The following is a 17,353-nucleotide window of genomic DNA, read 5'->3' as shown; positions in this document are numbered from 1 at the left end:
CATACTCGTTCCGATTGGCGTAATGCACCAAGGGAGGTATCTCCAGGCCAGGATCGTGGTGGTGGTGGTGGATTCGGGGGTGGTGAAAGAGGAGGAAACAGGACGGAACGAGGTAAATTTGATTAAACAAATTTGATTACAAAGCAAAGCCTTTCAATATTCCGTTTGACATCAGAACCTACTGGCGAACGGTACTCGGCTTCGTTAAATACAAGGGATCGCCACCCAGCTCAGCTCTTTCATCCGAGAGACATTCATGTGGTTCGAGGAGAGACGGTCTTCCTAGTTCGTTCGGCGGCGGCTGGGACGGTCCTCCAAGCTCGGGTTGGTCGAGACCGAGATGGCGGCTCGTCACATGGACGTAAGCGAGACGGTACCTCGTCGTTCAACCGTGACGGAACGCAGCGAAGTGAACGCCGAAACGCTGGAGGTAAGTTGATATGTTCTCCTTTTATATTGTGAATGGTTTGTTGACAAGATATTTCATTTTGATTGTTAGAACCAACCAAGGAAAGACCAAAGTTATCTCTGAAACCCCGAAATTTCCCAATGGAAGAGAGTCCCCACAGCGGCGTAAAGTGGCCAACAATTCACACGGCGAAGAATGCTTAAAAGTGACAAGGTACTTGAAATAAAAATGGGTGCTTAAAAAACTGGATGCTTATCGTAATTTGCATGCTTAAAATAAAAGTTGTTTAGAAATATCTAAACAAGAGTCGTTTGCCACCGCCTCTGAGAAATCGCATGTTTTCAAATTTCTTCGAAACAAAAATGTTTGCTAAACCTTAGCTCATTGTATCGAAAAAAGGGGCGCGAGTACCAATTATAGTAACCTAACTCTTTCTTTCTACCTCATCACCCACCTCCCTCGCCTAATATTCGTTCCCACCACCCACTACCACCCTCGGTTAGGTGACTGCAATCAAAAAATTTACTTGTCAACTGTTTTACTTTTTATCACTATGAGCGAGGTTTGAATCTAGGACCCAATTGTTTAACTGTTACTAGCTCAGTACGCTATTGACTGAGCTATCTTTCACTATAAACTTTCAAGTATATCACACTAGCAATGTATCACTAGTGGTATGGACTTAGAAAATTTTGGAGTTTCACACTAACTGTCACAACAATAAACCTTGTGTATGCGGTTTAGAACTACTCGTTATCTTTTTAGACTAATTATTATTATGATTCGGTATAGATGTATGACGATTGTGTCGTTAATAAGTAAATCGAACGGCTAAAACTGTCATAACTTGACACATAGGCCTGTTGGGCTTGATTACGATCTGTTGGGTGATTGTATGTTGACAGTTGGGGTGGGTGGGTTCAAGAGAATTTAGCCCACAGCATGTCACCCACTTTCACCCTTTTTCTCACCTTTTTACACCAAGCCTATCAAGCCCCCCACCGACAAAAGAAAAAAACAAGGACAAGGTCGGCACTAAGAGCAAACAGACGAGTAGGTGGGAGTAATAGAAGCCGACAAAAGAAAATAGTCGGATCAAAAAAATAATCTTTCCCTTACTGTTGTTTATGAATATCGCAACATTTTCTAACAAACCTTTGCTGTCTCTTCCCAATCAAGGGATGAAAGACGGCCATCTTTTCCGTTCATAGGAAACACGATGTTTCGAAAATTTTGGAGGAGCGGAAACCGCCTCTTCGTGGACGTGAAACTCATCACCAAGAGTAACCAGTTCAATTGTTTCTTTTGATAGCTCGAGACTTGATTTGTTGGTTATTTATTTCAGTGATAGAAATCAACGGGATAATCCCCATGACAGTGGTGGCCGTTCTTCTGAACATCCCAGTGGAGGGCGCGGGCGTTCTAACAAGGTGAGATTTCCTTTGCTCTTAGTTTTGAAATAAGCACCTACTTATTAATCGGCTTTCATGAATCCCCTTTGCATTGTGCTTAACATTAAAGAGTTCAGGGACAGACACTCATACTAGTTGAATTAAAAGACTGTCGGGGTCGTTAATGCTCAAACAATTTTTGATAGAATTAAGTTTTTTATATATTCTGAAAATTTCATAGGGAGAGAAGACGGACGATCGACGAAACTATCGCAATGACAATCAAGATCTTTGGCGCCCAGCACGTGATGGTACTGGCTACTCTGGCGATTCGCGACAGGCGCCTAAAGATGAAGAATATCGGCCGCCGCACAGGTCGACCGCCGATCCTAACGAATACCGTCCGCTAGCCGGAGGCTGAGGGAAGCAGCGGTGGAGGAAATTATTATCGTCCTCCTCGACCCACTGGTTGAACCAATGGTCATGACGGAGATCGCAATTACTGAGGACCTTCTCCCGCTAGAGATGGCGACTATCGTCCACCTCGAGGCGATAATTCACGCAATACGCAAAGAGAATGGATTGTCTTGTGGTGGTGGAGCTGGAATTTACCGCGCTTCCGCCTCGCGTGGAACTGGGCCCAGCAATGAAAGGTCTAGTAACAAATGAGTTGTTATTTATTTATTCTTCGTTGACTGACTTTTTTGTCTTGATTGTAGGTTTCTATTCGTTTAGACTGAAGGACGCGCAGTCGTGACGATCACAGCGGAGACAGACGCCGCTCGGCGTCTACTTCTTCTGCATCCAGCGTGAATGAAGTTCGAAGATTGGAAGAGCCCAAAGCGCCCGTAAGTTTTCTCATTGTGTCTTTAAACTGTTTGTATGTGTGTTAATCTGACAAATTTATTCTTCTATGTGTTTGAGAGTAGCAACAAGTTTGCAAACCTTCTGGCCGAGGATGAAGGTGCCGACGGATCAGACAGCCGAGATGAACTGAGAAAAGTAAAGGAAGATGCAAAGTGTTAAGGACCAAAAGGTTAAGTTGTTTGCTTGGTTGTTTGTTTGCATGTTTTCTGAAAAAAATATCTTGACACTAAAAAAGGAGGAAATGTTTTTGTTCAGTGTGCAAAAAAATGTACGAATACTGTTGAAGACGTGTTCCGAGATAAATACAAAACACCAGCCATTCGCATGATAAACTTGACCTTTTAATTGTTTGCTTATTTTCTTTTTTACTTAATTTTTGATTGAGAAAATTAAATTTGAATTGTGTGTATGATGAAGGCTGTTTACATTTTAAATGAATAATACTAATTCTTTTTTCAACGCCAATCTTATTCAAACAGGTAGACAGCGATGGGTGGCTTAAATACTTCGTTTATGGTAATAATCTCGGTAATAATTTGTTTCATCGTTTAAATTTTTCATTAATTACGACGGTTAAAATGCTAAATGTTTGCTCTCACTTTACGTAGCTTGCAGGTGCATCGAAACATGCTACTGCTGCGTGTCGGGTTATCGGTTATCGGCGTTGGAGATTAATCGTGCAGCATGCAGCTGTATCTTTCGGTTATGGGTGTCGAAAGCGCTCGTCGATCTGATGGGTAAATGCCTAACATATTTGGAATCATCGGAATTTATGTTGAATTTCAGCCGCATATTTCCTCAAATAATTAGGGGGTAAAATGACGGGGATTTTGAACATTCATCCCTCGCGCATTTGGATTCGAAACGATAAGTGACGTCTTTTTACACAAATTACGACGAATAAGATCAAGTAGAAAATAATTTTAATGTGTTGTAGTGGGAAAATGCATATTCAAAGTCTTTGAAATCAATTTCAAAATCTACCTGTGAATGTATGGACAGCGGGAGATGGATCGAATATTGTTTCAGCCATTAGTCTGGGAAAATAGGCAAACAGCCGCTAGAAGTTTATATTTTTTTGTTTAGTTTTCTCTCCTTTTTTTCCAAATTTATCGAGATCAAACTCGTGATAGATGGGGGGAAACCGATCGATGTCTCCCACCCACAGCAACTTCTCTCTTATAATCACCTTTTTTTCTTTGAACGGGAAGGACTCGGTTTGATCAAAAGTGAATTTGGGTAAATTCACACACAAATATAATGAGATCGTTTCCCGGGATCTAACGCTTGGACACTTATTAATTCCCCTTATCCCCCCCCTTTGTAGCCATGTTATTGGTCTTTACACAACGACAGTAAACAATTGTGCATTTAATCCTATAGACTATAGTGTAGTTTAGTTTTCTTTAAGATTTTATTCCTTTATACAACTGCGAAAAGTCACACTTCACGCAATTCTCTAACGCCATCTTTGTTCGTTTTTAGGAGCCTTCAATCACCAGTGCTTTAACCCGCCCGGAAACAAACTACCAAATAGGAGAAAAATTAATACGAAAAGGTAAATTAATAGGACCTCGGTGATGGCTGTGGACAGTGTGGTTTTGAGCATTCAGGATCTCTCTCCCACAAAAAAAACAAAAAAAATCAATAGCCTATTTTTATATTGATCTCTATGTAACGCCTCAAACAGGTTATTCAGCGGCCCCAGCCCCATATTGCTTTGCTTTCCGTTAAGGAAGCTTTGGCGGTACTTTCTCCGGAAAAATTCTGTCACAAATATTTTATAGGGTTGATAATTTGATCGAGGCTGTGTTACTCAAAACAAGCCGCTGTATTCTTTATTATACGGTTATTTGTTTTGAAATTGTCGAGTGTTTAGTGTAGCATTCTTTTCGCTGTGGAGTTTTAATTTCACTCAATCCTTTGTCCGTGGTAAATTTCTGACAATCTTTTTATCAAACATCTTCAGAAATAGCGAGAAAATGTTGATCCCCAAAACTGTCTCGCTGAAAAATGGCTATCATCGTTGGATGAAATTTTTCTCTTCCACGTTTTGACCTGCTGTTGGTCGTACAAGAACATATTCGTCTTGCGAGGACTCTAGCATCAGTTGATCGCAACGCTGCTCGCAACACGAGCGGTGGTTTAACGCCAAACATTTTTCATTTTAGGAATAATATGCCGTCATTTTCATCTTTAGCTGGCTGCATAACTTTTTTACACTCTTGCTGATCTCCTTTCCGTGAAATTAACAATTAAATTGGAAATTACTTTCAGTCGTTTTTATTGCTTTATTATTTACTAGATTTAGTTAGACGGATGCTGCAAGTGGCGATTATGGATGGTCTTAATAATTTCCAAACGCGTATGCATATCGTGCAGTCTCCGGTAATTATTTGCAAAACTGGTGTACGTATATGTGTGGAGCAACCGTTTGCGTGAGTGACCAATAGTACGCTTTCGGTCATCAAGTAACACGTGTGATCAATCAACAAATCAAATCTATAAAATAACGCGATGATTTTATTTCCCTGTTTGTATTCACACTCGCCACCTTGCAGGTATTTGCATTTTAATCATGTTTCCAATTTATTTCCATTCCGAACTTTATTTTTGTTTGTAGACGGAAACGAAAGTTGGAGAGAGTTTGACGTTTAAATTTGATTTAAAATTGCTTATGGCAGCATTAACCTTTTGAAGCCCATCTTCTCTGCAGTCAGTCAGTCAGATATATCATATTCAGTTACCACACAGAAGTTTTAAAAAATCCCACTGTATTTTTACATTGTTAGGCTCCGGTACAGCGCGATAGAATTCAATGACGAAACAAAATTTCTCACATAGTCATATTTGCACGGAGATAAATTTAATCGTTCCAAATTATCTGTTTTATATTTTTGTCCATGGAAACGATGCTATTAGACAGGGGAAAAAATATTATTGGTTGCGTTGTTAAAGGGCGACATTTCTTTTCGTATTTTAATTAATCGAATTAAATCGGCGTTCTCGACCGCTGTGAAAAAGCGCAAGACCAAAATTTGAACGACGAAATCAACAATTTTTAATTTATTTGGCAACGCCCACACATTTAAAAGCAGATTTGTTGACATTCGTATTTGCATTTGTTGTGACAAGTTTTTCTGATTAGTTTTTTAGTTATTCAGGGCATTTGATTTGTCAAGAGCCAAATAAGAATGTAGAATAGGATTTCAGTTTGTTTCATTGACTTACTCAGCAGTGGAAAAATTTTACCGACTCCCGCAAACGGGTCGAAACTAATTCTTCATGCAAAACTGCAATCTCAATTAGTTTTCTCCGTCACGTCTCTCTATGACATGCCGGCGTATAACACGGCTTTCTACAGGACATAATAAAGTGCTAAACGTGAACTGGTCGTGTAAAATTTTCTCGTCTAGTTGATTAATTGATTGAAAATTTTTCGGTGCAATTTGAAGTGCTTTCTTCTAAATATCACACATGATGTTGACTGATGTGTCGAGGATCCTCCTTTTTGTTTGCCAATCGACTACATCCTTACTTTTCTCACCTCAATAATTCATTGAAAAATACCTGTACTCGAGTTATGAAATGCTTTTCGATTTTAATAGGCGATTCAAGTCTTTAATATGAGCATGAGCAGAAAACCTGGTTGCACTCCGCAAGAAGGATCGCAGAGATCAAGATGTCCAAGGTGGCTCGGGCCGCTAAACCAAGCATCGGTTAATACGAGACTAGTGACTTGGAAACAATTTTAGTACAAATTTTTACGCTTTTCTTATGCTAAGATGTCAATTTTTTACGAATATCAGCCACTAATGGTCGTTTTCTCCATTAAAACTGCTAAGATTGGTAGGGTGGTGGATTTCGTTTACTTGGGTACCTTTTATCTTCCATTTTAACCAGGTCGTTTGCCGACGTGGAAAATAGCAAACTGTCAAATCCATTACGGTATGCACTATTTGATCGAATTTCTCAATTACTGGATCTACATTTTGTCCGTATTTATTGGCTCCTGGTGTATGGCAAGGTAATAGTTTCATGTGTCATTAATTTCCGTATAAATGTGTTCGTTTTTTTCCAATACTGCAATCCAAAACAGATGTTCAGCTGCTAAGTTATGGCGCGCTATAGAAGATATGCTTGCACATCCCGTTATTGTCTCCCGAGGATACGGCTCACTGCCGCAATACTTCCGCGTCCAGTGCGTCTTCCGCTGCCTCGTAGCAGTGAGTTTTAACACTTCTTTACACTTTTGAAAGCGTTTCCAATAATATAATGTTTTTATTTTCATTGCAGTTATTGCTGAACTTGATTTTATTTGCATTCCAAAGTCTCAGCAGCATTCAGCTGAAACTGAATTGCTGCCCTCAGTATCCTCCGTCAACAAATGCAGCTGTCGTCTGCAATTATCAACGCCAATTTTGCATCGCCTGCCGATCAGTCGAGAAACTCTGATGCTGCACTTTTGGCTTCGTCCTCTTTGCCACCGTTTCCTACACATTCATCGGCTTTGTTAACGCGTCCTACAATCTGCTGAAATCCAAAATCCTGCCATAATTCCCCGCAGGGATCGGATGGCGAGGAAGATCCCTACTACATCATTCCCAGAACAATTAAAGATTGACTTCCATGATCGTTGAGCATCTCTTTGGCTGTGGCTGATTTGTCACATGGCCGATGTGATCCACTCCAAGGCCTTGTCTTATTCATCCGTCTTTATTCGTCCAAGTCCCGGCAACCACGTCACTACCCCGTCGTCGGGACTTAGAAAATCCTTCCAGTCCTGCACAGCATTCTGAACGACCTTTATTCCTGCCAGGGCTGCGTCGACAAAAATCAAGAGGTAAAATTACATTGCGCTCCAGGAAAAAACTAACAATAACGGACAAGTGCATTTTACGCAGGGGACGGAAAGTTCAAAGTGGTCAACATATGACTCTCAAAGAGCCAATACGTCTTCAAACATCATCAACTGGGTGGAGCAATGGTTGTGGATATTAGTAGGCCGGGGATTTTCACAACAAGTGATGGGGTGGTGGAAAAAAACGAGAAAAACATTCTGATGACAACTATTTCTGACATAGTCATGAAAGCTGGATCCCGCCTTATTTGCTATTTCCCAAACTGGGCCTACCATCGTCCAGGTAACTAAGCTTCAAAAAATTATTATGGCGTCATTTTAATTATCTTATCAATTTTTTTCCTTGTTAAATTAAGGCGATGGCAAGTATGCAGTAGACGACATAAATGCCACACTACACACCGAAATGGTCTACGCTTTTGCAATATTGGATGGGAACACTTATAATATCGTAGAATTTGATCATGCTGTTGTCTTAGGCCTATGAGCTAATTAGTTTTATGCAACAATCGTCGATCTCAAGAAACAGTACCCGAGTTTGAAGACAACCATCGCGATCGGGGGCTGGACAGATTCTCACGACGAAACGCTTATTCCAACGTAGTGGCTAGCCGTAGTCCTGTTAACCGAAAGACTTATAAGACATAATAATAACGACGTATAAGACTTGGAGACGTATCCTCGTCAATCCTCGTCAATCTAAACAAATTTTGTGGTCAAGTGATTGTCACTGAACATTTTTGAAAAGGAAAATCGAATATTGCTCAATCCTAATTAGAGCTAATGTTGAAGCCGTGTTTTAAAATACATCTGAACTTCAAAATAAAAATTCTCCATAATACCATAAATAAACAGAAGTATTTAGATTGCGGATAAGAAATCTTTAAAGGAAGTGGTGCGTGGCACCTGAAACGAAGTTTAGACCAAATTGAAATTTTATTTTTATATTGTAAAGGGTTTCAAAAGAGCTTCAAGCAATTAAAGTGGGTTTTGGTAACTGTTCTGTTGTAGATGAGAAGATGATGAGCCAATCATGTTGGGGAATAAAAATTTTTGACTATAGTTCTCTATATGGTCAGACGAACTGCACAAAAAAACTAATGATTTATCGCTTTACTATATAACCCTATAACGCCAACACCGGTTGTATCCATTGAATTCCCCGCGAACGATCGCACGCAGAACGCGTCGGTACTGGAGCTCCCGTCTACTTGGCGAAGAAGAAGAACAAAAGAATCATAAACTTTCAGAACACTTGTTACCATACTCATTTAGTAGATTTGAAATGAATACATTACAGATTACATACATTATTTCAAGCGCATCATTCGGGCTGACGAAAGACATTCCATTGGCTGTAAACAAAAGAACAGGGTGGTACGTGTGCAACATCTGTGAAAAGGAAAATTAAATTACGGGTATCAATACCTTCTTCCCCATTCCATACTTCCGCAAATTCCGGAAAAACTCAGCAAAATCCACGCGATATTCCAGCAAAACATTCTGAGCTTCTAAATTGAAATAACTTGACCACGCTGAATTTTAAAGGAATTAAAAAAGAGCAATTATCGTCATTATCACGATTATCACCACACACTTCCCATCCTTTCCGGCTTGTTGAGCCATTAAGGCGGCGTCCCTTATCTTGGCTGAAATGCAAAGGTACTTGAAGAAATCAGAGTGTGCAGCCCAAAAGTGTAACCAAAATGTTCGATGAGCATTTCGATCAATGGTTTGGCGATTTTCGGCTTCTGTGAAAGATCGATGTGAAGATTTTAAGAATTCCTCCCACAGTGCAACAGATTGGTCGTAAATTTTGACGAGATTCTGATCCACGTCAACTTCAAATATGTCGAAAACGACGTCTTCAAAAGAAAGTTGACGTGCCAAGTACATTCCGCGTTGCTTCTCCATGCCCACCAATTCCATGCAACCCATATCCTCAAAGGCTTCCACGAAATGGTCAAATTCTGTGCAAACAATAAGATCATATTAAAAATGCATTAAAATATATAAAGAAAACATTTTCGATTACCATGGAACGCAGTTCCTTGGCCCCATAATCCAACGCGGGTCATGTATCCCATATTGATGGGTTCTGAAATGCCAGTTGCACACATGTAGACGATCCTTGCATTTTGTAATCTGGCCTGTAGTTTCAAAACTGCACATTCAATGTTTGTTCCAGTCCTCACGTTGTTGCAAAATTGTTTCTTAGTTTGATGACATTCGTCGACAATGATGACGCCATTAAAATCTTGCCCACACCAATCAAACCACTCGTCAAGGCTCGATTGGTATTTCTTACGGAAATACGAGAACTCGGTCAGATTGAAGAAAGTAGAGAATACGACACCTTCTTTTACTGAACCGAAAACATCTCCAGCAGAGACGAGGGAGCGTTTAGAGGTGTACAAATGGTGGAAGGCAATTTGGTCGGTGCCGATATCACGTAAATCCCACTTGGCATCGTATTTGTGTTCGTTCGACACTGAGAGCCAGATAGAGTTTTTACGGCCTCGTAAAAAGTTCTCGAAGATAATTGCGGCAGCAATTCGACCTTTGCCCACTCTGGCTCCGTCTCCGAGAAGAAATCCAGCTCGAGATCCATCCGGCAGTCTTTCGGTATGCCTCTGACAGGCATGGATAACAGATTCCAACTGAAAAACAAAAAAGGCTCCTCTGTCGATTGTTTCTTAAGGTAAAGCTGGCTTGTACCAAAAACTGTAACAGTGGCAAGTGACGGAATCTCCAAAACATGAACTGGGCGGAACTGGGTGATTTCTTATGTGCAAATTGCCGGACACTCCATTTTTTCCCTCTAGGATTTCTACTTTCATCATAATTCGTCTAGCAATCTCTTGTTTGTTCATGGTTTCAGGCTTGAAGTCAAGATAAATTTGCTTGTCCTGGTTACTTCTTTATTTCCTTATTTCGAGCTCGATCTCTTCTTGAATCAAACATTCTGAGATTTCTGGCATAAAAATTCTTCTTAAAAGACCTCGTAAGGTTCCACCAGTCTCCAGTGTTGCTGCTAGCTGACTTTTTTTCTTTTCTGGTCTGCTTCTCTATTTGGTTTAGACTAAAAGTGTAGACCCCCGATACTAATTCAGTCTCTTCTTTTCCCTGAGAAAAATACGATTTGTTACAGTGAATAAGTGAAATACAATGCATCACATTTTATAGTTTAAACACTTTACTTCAAAATGCTTTAATCATCCACAAAATACCAGCAGAAACAAAATTCTGAGTGCGACAACTTAATTTATGTATCACTTGCTGTGACTCAACATTGTGTTATTTTAAAGTAAACTTTGCCATATCGACTTTGCTTGAAATGCCTTCCTTGCATAATCTGAATGTAAAATTCGTTATGAACTCACACACTCATTGTGTTTGACACTGTTTGGCTGTTAGCCTGTCGAGTGTTGACTGACAGACTGAATAGATCAAAACGTTTACTCATTTGATGATGAACTCGACAACACAAGTGTCTACATGAAAATTTCAAACAACTTAGGACGGTCGCGTGAATAGATTAAATGAACTCTACCAAGCAATCAGCTGACACCACGAGTATTACAGTGGTAAATAACTGGTATGATAACTGCTGGTCGAAAAATGAAATCAGGTTCATCTTTGTGTTTTGTTGTTCTCGTCGACAGCGGAATTAAGCAACTGTTAAAACAAACCCAGCTATTTCACATCCTAGATGATCTCGCGGCAACTCCTGTGTTTTGCTACCTCGTGTCTTCGTTTGACGCAGATAATGTGGCTGAGCTCGACGGTTTTGATGAACTGTCCTTGGTGGACGTATTCAAGGAACTTCAAGCACAAGTAGTGCAAAGAGAAGATGATTTTTCTCAAATCAGACTGCTTTTCAAAGCAAATGAAAACAGTTTGCGAAATATCTTTCGAGACTTTGGCACCACAAATTTGGACTTAGGTTAGTTATTATTTTATTTTTTATTTCTTTGAGTATTAATCACATCTGTTTTTATTAATAGTGCCTGTAGAAAATAAGTCAGAACGTGAATCGCAGCATTGTCAGATATTTTCCTGCCCTATTGGAGAATTTCAATGAAAAAAAATTATGTCATTTACACAAAATGTTGTCGTGAGACTTTGTTTTCTTGAGTTTTGTTCTTGTGTCTTGTTTGTGAATTAATTTCACTGGATTCAGAAATCCAATTTAAAATCCATGGAAATGTTAACGTAGAAGTAATTCATTATCTTCATTGGTTTATGTCATTGGCATTTCCTTTCCCCTACGTAACATAATATTCTTTTTTTAGGCTGCTAAGCACTTTGCAAAATCTGAGCAAGTTTTTTTAGATTTTGTTGATCTTTCTTTTAGTCAAATCCAATCAGATTGCCCACAGAACTGCCTGATGAAGGTGCAAGTCAGCAGAGCTCAAGTAAACTTTTTAAAAAGTGTTGGAATTCTGGTAACCCAAACTAACCAAAATTTCTATTGTATACTTTTACATAACATGTTTTGGTTCTGGATAATTTCCTGTGCATGCAAAACCAGTTTTATTCCAGTTTTATTCCAGTTGCTTTCAGCAGTTAGAAACATCCATTTCAGTTACTTTATTTTACACAATTCCAAAGACATATATCGGCAGCTAACGTAAGATAATGATGTGGATTATTATACTGTAAATTTTCCAGCAATTATGTTCACTTGTTAGATTTTTGCTAATTTGCTCTTTTGTCAACTTCCGGAAATTTGCATTGAACTAGCAAGTAAGTTTTGTTCCGTGTACATTTCTCAATATGTCAGTGTAGGTTTGAGGTTTTAAGCTAATATTTACAAGCAATCCGCCACTCAAAGAGACCATTTTGGCATTTTTTTTTATTTTGAAGAAATCATAACTAGGGGTTGTAAATACATAAATAGATGAGTTTAGTTCAAAATTTTTTGCTTAGTCAATTGGTGAAAACCGCAATCGATTAGCTTTTGTCGTTTTGGAGATATTAGCAAAAAACTGTGGGAGGGGGGGGGTAGCCGGAATTTTTAATTTTTGCTGTTTTTGTGCAGCAGTTTCTCGTCAAATGCTGTACCTATAAATATTCTGATTGTTTCAAAGTGATGAGATAGCCCGCCATTTCAAATGGTTTCCATATTTTTACGATACTCGGCTGAGGATCTGAGATATTAACTATTAAAATTATGGAAACTAATCTTAAAAGTTTCTTTCTCTGCCAAGACGGCCCTAATCCTATAAGCCACAGAGCGCTCGCGAAAACAGTACCAACGTCCAACGTCAGAATTTAAGCCTGTTGAATTGGATTCGGAGATCAGACGGTGGACTGGACGGCCTCTCTTACGATGGCCAGCCAGAGCAACTCGAACGTCGCCTACTCGCGTAGCCCCAGCAACCCAATGGCTCTGTCCGGCTCTCCATCTCAGCTGCGGCTCCTCTACAAAGACGACCAACTCCTTGGCGGTTGGCTGACGGATTGACTCGAGAATCGGCGCCTCGTCTCTGCTGAGCTACACGGTCGAAATTTTCAGCAGTGGCGACCCCGATTCAAATCAAGACATTAGCTGAACGTGGGCTGGACCGACGATTCCGACCAAATGGAGCTGGCGGATCGGCACGTTTTGACAGACTTGCAACCCACCTCGTCCTACGCGGGGCTCGTCAGAGCCGAGAACGCTCGCACGGCATGTCCAACCTCAGTCCGGTTTTTCCTTGCTTCACGACTCTGCCAAGGGATCCTTCGGCAGCGGCGACGGCGTCATCTTGAAATTGGAGGAAGTTTTACAGTGGATCTCCCCTTCTCTAGCGTGATTCCGACTAGAGCCCATCCACCCGCTTAACGCCAAACAGTCCGGTTGAGTTGGCAGTGGTTGGATGGCGCTGACGCCAACAGAATGACCAAGTCGGCCTACGAGGAATTTCATATTTGGTAATGGCCCATCCATAGCTCCCGCTCCGGCACCAAGAAGGATCAAATCCACCAAGAAAGATCCTCATTCTCAACGATGAGTTCCTTCTGGGTGGTCTTAGCGTCTCAACTGGTCGTCTCCAGATCGACTTACACTTTGGCCAATTTCCTGCTCTCGACACGCTTTTTTTCTTCTTGGTCCCGTTCTATTTTCTTTCTTCGATTTTATACAATGTTATTTCTCTTGCCAAATTTTTTTTTTTTTTGCCCTTAAAACCCCAACATTCTTTAAAAAAGTTGCCAATATATGCTTTATTGTTATGTTGAACCATAAATCATCTGCTTTTGAGAAACCCTGAGGTGCATCAAATATCGACTCATTCTTCGTATTTTTTGCTGTAAATTTCTTTTTGAACTTAAAGTTCTAGCGATAGGTTCTGCCATCGACTGTTTTCAACAAAAATAATAACTAAAGCTTCGTTCACACTACAACTCTTTTCTATGTGTTCGTTTTACGTTTTTCTTACGTAAGTTTCATTTAGTTTTTTACGTTAGAGTTGGGTTTTAACGTCAATTCAAACCTAAATTTTTTCTTGTTATAGATGTAGTGTAGTGTTTGTCAGTTGGAGTACTTGTCAATATCAACAGCATGTCAACAGTTTCCTTCATCAACTTCAACAGACATCAGTGAAAAAACATAAGTGATTCATCCGTTGAAGAAGTTTCTAATTATTTTGATAATAACGATCAAGAAAGAGAACGAATTATTCGTCAAAACACTTTGGAAATGTGGGGTAGGAAGGCCAAGGTTGTATGTTTGTTGTCCTTGTTGTTTAAACGTCACCGACGAAGGTTGTTAGCCAATAATCTTCGACCTGTTGGTAGGATTATAATTTCAGTTGAGAGATCACCACAAACAATCTGAAAACCTCATATTACTCATTTTTAGGTAGATTTTGGACAAGGTTCCATAATTCAGAACCTGAACGAGAGAAAATTCTTTGTTCACTACTATTCTACTGTCAGAGAAGAGTATGCATACGTCTTTACATTCAGAAACATTACTCGTATGTTCAACTTCTTTCGGTCAACAACAAGCCTTGTTCAACAAATTTTTGGTCATGGTAGGCCCTAAATTATTTAAGAAAGACACCGAAATGAGACGTGCTATTCCAGTTGGTAAGATTTTAATGTTACAAATCATTAAACTGAAATTGTTTAGTAATTATTTCATCAATAAAATAGAGCAACGATTGGCATTGACTCTGAGGTTCCTCGCATCAGGAGACTGTATGCGATCTCTTTCCTATTCCGGATAGGACACAGTATCTAAAATAGTGAACGAAACATGGAGAATAGTGTATGAGATCCTTGCTCCTACCTATTTACAATTGCCAGATACAAATAAGTGGAAACAAATATCGAATGACTACTCCAAAATTTGGTATTTCCCAAATTGTGTTGGGGATGGAGATGGAAAGCACTTCGCGATTCAGTGCCCTGACAACGGTGGCTCTAATTGGTACAACTACAAAAGGTTATGTTCACCGTTTGCCATGCAAATTACTGTTTCATTGGTATCGATATCGGGGCTTATGGTAGAGAGGGAGATGCGAGTATATTTGCATCATCACAGTTTGCGGAAGACCTCGATAACGGTTATTTGGGTATTCAAGAACCATCAACACTGATTTACTCCAGTAATTTATCACCTTACGTTTTCGTAATCGTAATGTTTGATACTTTGACGTGCTATTTTAATACTCAACACTGATCAATATGTTTGCCTTTTTATCTAGAATGATGCATTTCCATTGAAAACCAACATAATGAAGCCATATCCCGGACGAAGTACAAGATCATTGACTGAAGCAGAACTAATCTTCAATTACAGGTAGAATTCAATACATTTTCCATATATTTCAGCAATATAAGGTGAAAAGATAGGACTGCACAATATATGTGCTTTAGATTGTCTCGAGAAAGAAGAACGATTAAAATGCTTTCGGGATTTCACCAATCAATTGCGCATTTTCCGCACCCCCATGACTGGAAGCCCTCAAAGTGTTGAAAATTACATAAAGGCAGGCGTTGTCTTGCACAATATGCTGATTCGCGAAGATAGCCGCTTCTACTTGGATAATCAAAAGCTATCAGATCATTTTGATGCAAAGAGAATTTTAATCGAAGGGGCCTGGAGGACGGACAATACAATAACACCAATGTTTCGGTAAATATTTTTAAGGAAAGCAACGCATAAAACAATTAATGTTATCATTACATCTTTGTGAAGTGTCTTGTGGCCAGGAACAGGAGTGAACTACACAACTGTCGCCAAAAATATTCGCGATAAGTTTAAAATATACTTTTCAAATGAAGGTGCAGTGCCATGGCAGAGGGGCATTGTCAAAGAAACCGGTAGAATTTCTGAGGAGGAAGATTAATGGCATCGGAAGAATTGCTCGAAATGATCTTTATTATTGATTTTGATAACGCTGAGTAACGTAATACAATTGGTTCTATTCTAATTCCAAAGAATGATTAAGCTTGGTTCAACCTGTCCTCTTCTTTCTTCTTCCTAATCTTGGACTTTTTCTTCTCTTTTTTCCCTGCTTCATAATTGTTCCATTTGTAATCGTACATCGTTCTTTATGCTCTTACTGATCTTAGAAACTATAAATGAGAAGATTATTGTACCTAAACGTGTATATGAATTGATCATTTCAAAGCATTTATACCTTTATCGGCCAAAACTTTGTAATCATTTCTCCATTCCTTCGTCAATTCATCGAGTTATTCTTTTTTCTCAATCACATTATGATTTTGTTTATGATTGGTTTCTTATTAATCGACTGTGATACCAGCATCGACATTTATCTTTTTCTGCTCGAGATTCTTCTAATTTCATTTTGCGCTTTGCACGGATAACTAGGAAGATAAATTTGCAATATGTAGTAATATAAAAAATTACGCTATTCCAGCTGATGATAAAGTTGAAAGAGTGGGTGTCGATGTTTTGAGAAACAGTTGAGGTCGAATTTCGGTTGAGGTATCTGATTCAAAAGGATATTTGACAGATTTCTAGCTTTGACTTGAAGCCATGGAAGTCAATATTTGTTTCGTTGTCAATACATCTTTGCTACAAGATACATTCATGGAACCTGTATATAATATCGTAATTGGAAATTTCATTAAACAGTCAATATAATTAAACGGTGTAAATTGAGAACATTGAAACACATGTATGTGTACCTGAAATTTGTAGAGAATCTTCGCTGTTCAAAGATGATTCGCTGTCTATAATTAGTAATTGTGTATCGTTTGATAGCAATGACTCGTCGTTTGAATGTAATAATACATACTCTTTGTCAACATTTTCCACTTACTCATCATTCTCCATTTCATTCGCAGCAGATCTTTTACTAAATCAATATGTAGTACCTTCGCTGATGAGAGATTGGTAAACCTACTGTAACGTAAAAAAAATTGCTGTACAAGTGCCATTTATAATTTCAATAAACAATTGTTATAGCAGTTACGTTCTCTGTTTTATGTGTTGTTCCAGAAAAGACATTGTGTGATAGAAATCCCAGTGGTAATAATCTATCCCTTTATTCCACTCTCTAAGAAATAGAAAGACTTCCCCTGAGAATATAAAAATATATTTGAGTTAGCTTAGTTTTTTCATTTAATTGTGCCTTACGTTTTTAAAGTAATCAGCATTGTGAATAACCACACAATTCAAATTCCAAGTTTTCCCTATCTTATAGTTTTTGCACGTCTCTCGAAGAATATACAAAATTTCCCGACAATGAGTAACTTAAGCACAAAGCATTTTGCTACTTAACGCTGCTTTCACATGCCGATGGAGACGTGCCATCATCATAGGCCCTGCTTTAGTCGTTTTGTTAAGTTGGCCGATAAGTT

At 39.1% G+C, this 17,353-nt stretch overlaps 2 protein-coding genes across 8 annotated transcripts; one reads left to right on the top strand and one right to left on the bottom strand.

Annotated features, from left to right (window-relative positions):
- Positions 1-210: 210 nt before the first annotated feature.
- LOC124193758 lies at positions 211-7,261 on the top strand. Of its 7 annotated transcripts, none has more exons than XR_006874452.1 (12): positions 211-430; positions 500-622; positions 1,589-1,692; positions 1,755-1,839; positions 2,042-2,453; positions 2,520-2,648; positions 2,730-2,836; positions 3,151-3,183; positions 3,276-4,225; positions 6,276-6,694; positions 6,767-6,893; positions 6,964-7,261. XR_006874452.1 is itself a non-coding variant. In XM_046587721.1 (3 exons), exons 1-3 carry the CDS (start codon positions 6,618-6,620, stop codon positions 7,120-7,122), a joined length of 363 nt encoding a protein of 120 aa, XP_046443677.1. In that variant the 5' UTR covers positions 4,804-6,617; the 3' UTR covers positions 7,123-7,261. The 7 variants fall into 7 exon arrangements, 1 of the variants encoding a protein (XP_046443677.1); XR_006874451.1 differs by having other exon boundaries at positions 3,151-3,195; XR_006874449.1 differs by having other exon boundaries at positions 3,147-3,183.
- A 1,577-nt stretch (positions 7,262-8,838) lies between these two features.
- LOC124193944 (protein strawberry notch homolog 1-like) lies at positions 8,839-10,401 on the bottom strand. Its single transcript, XM_046587918.1, has 5 exons — positions 10,363-10,401; positions 9,564-10,161; positions 9,124-9,498; positions 8,957-9,063; positions 8,839-8,883 (listed from the first exon to the last, which is right to left on the bottom strand). The coding sequence occupies exons 1-5, from the start codon at positions 10,399-10,401 to the stop codon at positions 8,839-8,841; spliced, it is 1,164 nt and encodes a 387-aa protein (XP_046443874.1).
- Between the last annotated feature and the right edge of the window lie 6,952 nt (positions 10,402-17,353).

This window comes from Daphnia pulex, chromosome 5 (genome assembly GCF_021134715.1).
Source record: "Daphnia pulex isolate KAP4 chromosome 5, ASM2113471v1".
Taxonomy (NCBI): Eukaryota; Metazoa; Arthropoda; class Branchiopoda; order Diplostraca; family Daphniidae; genus Daphnia; species Daphnia pulex.
This window is presented reverse-complemented; position numbering and strand designations above follow the sequence as displayed.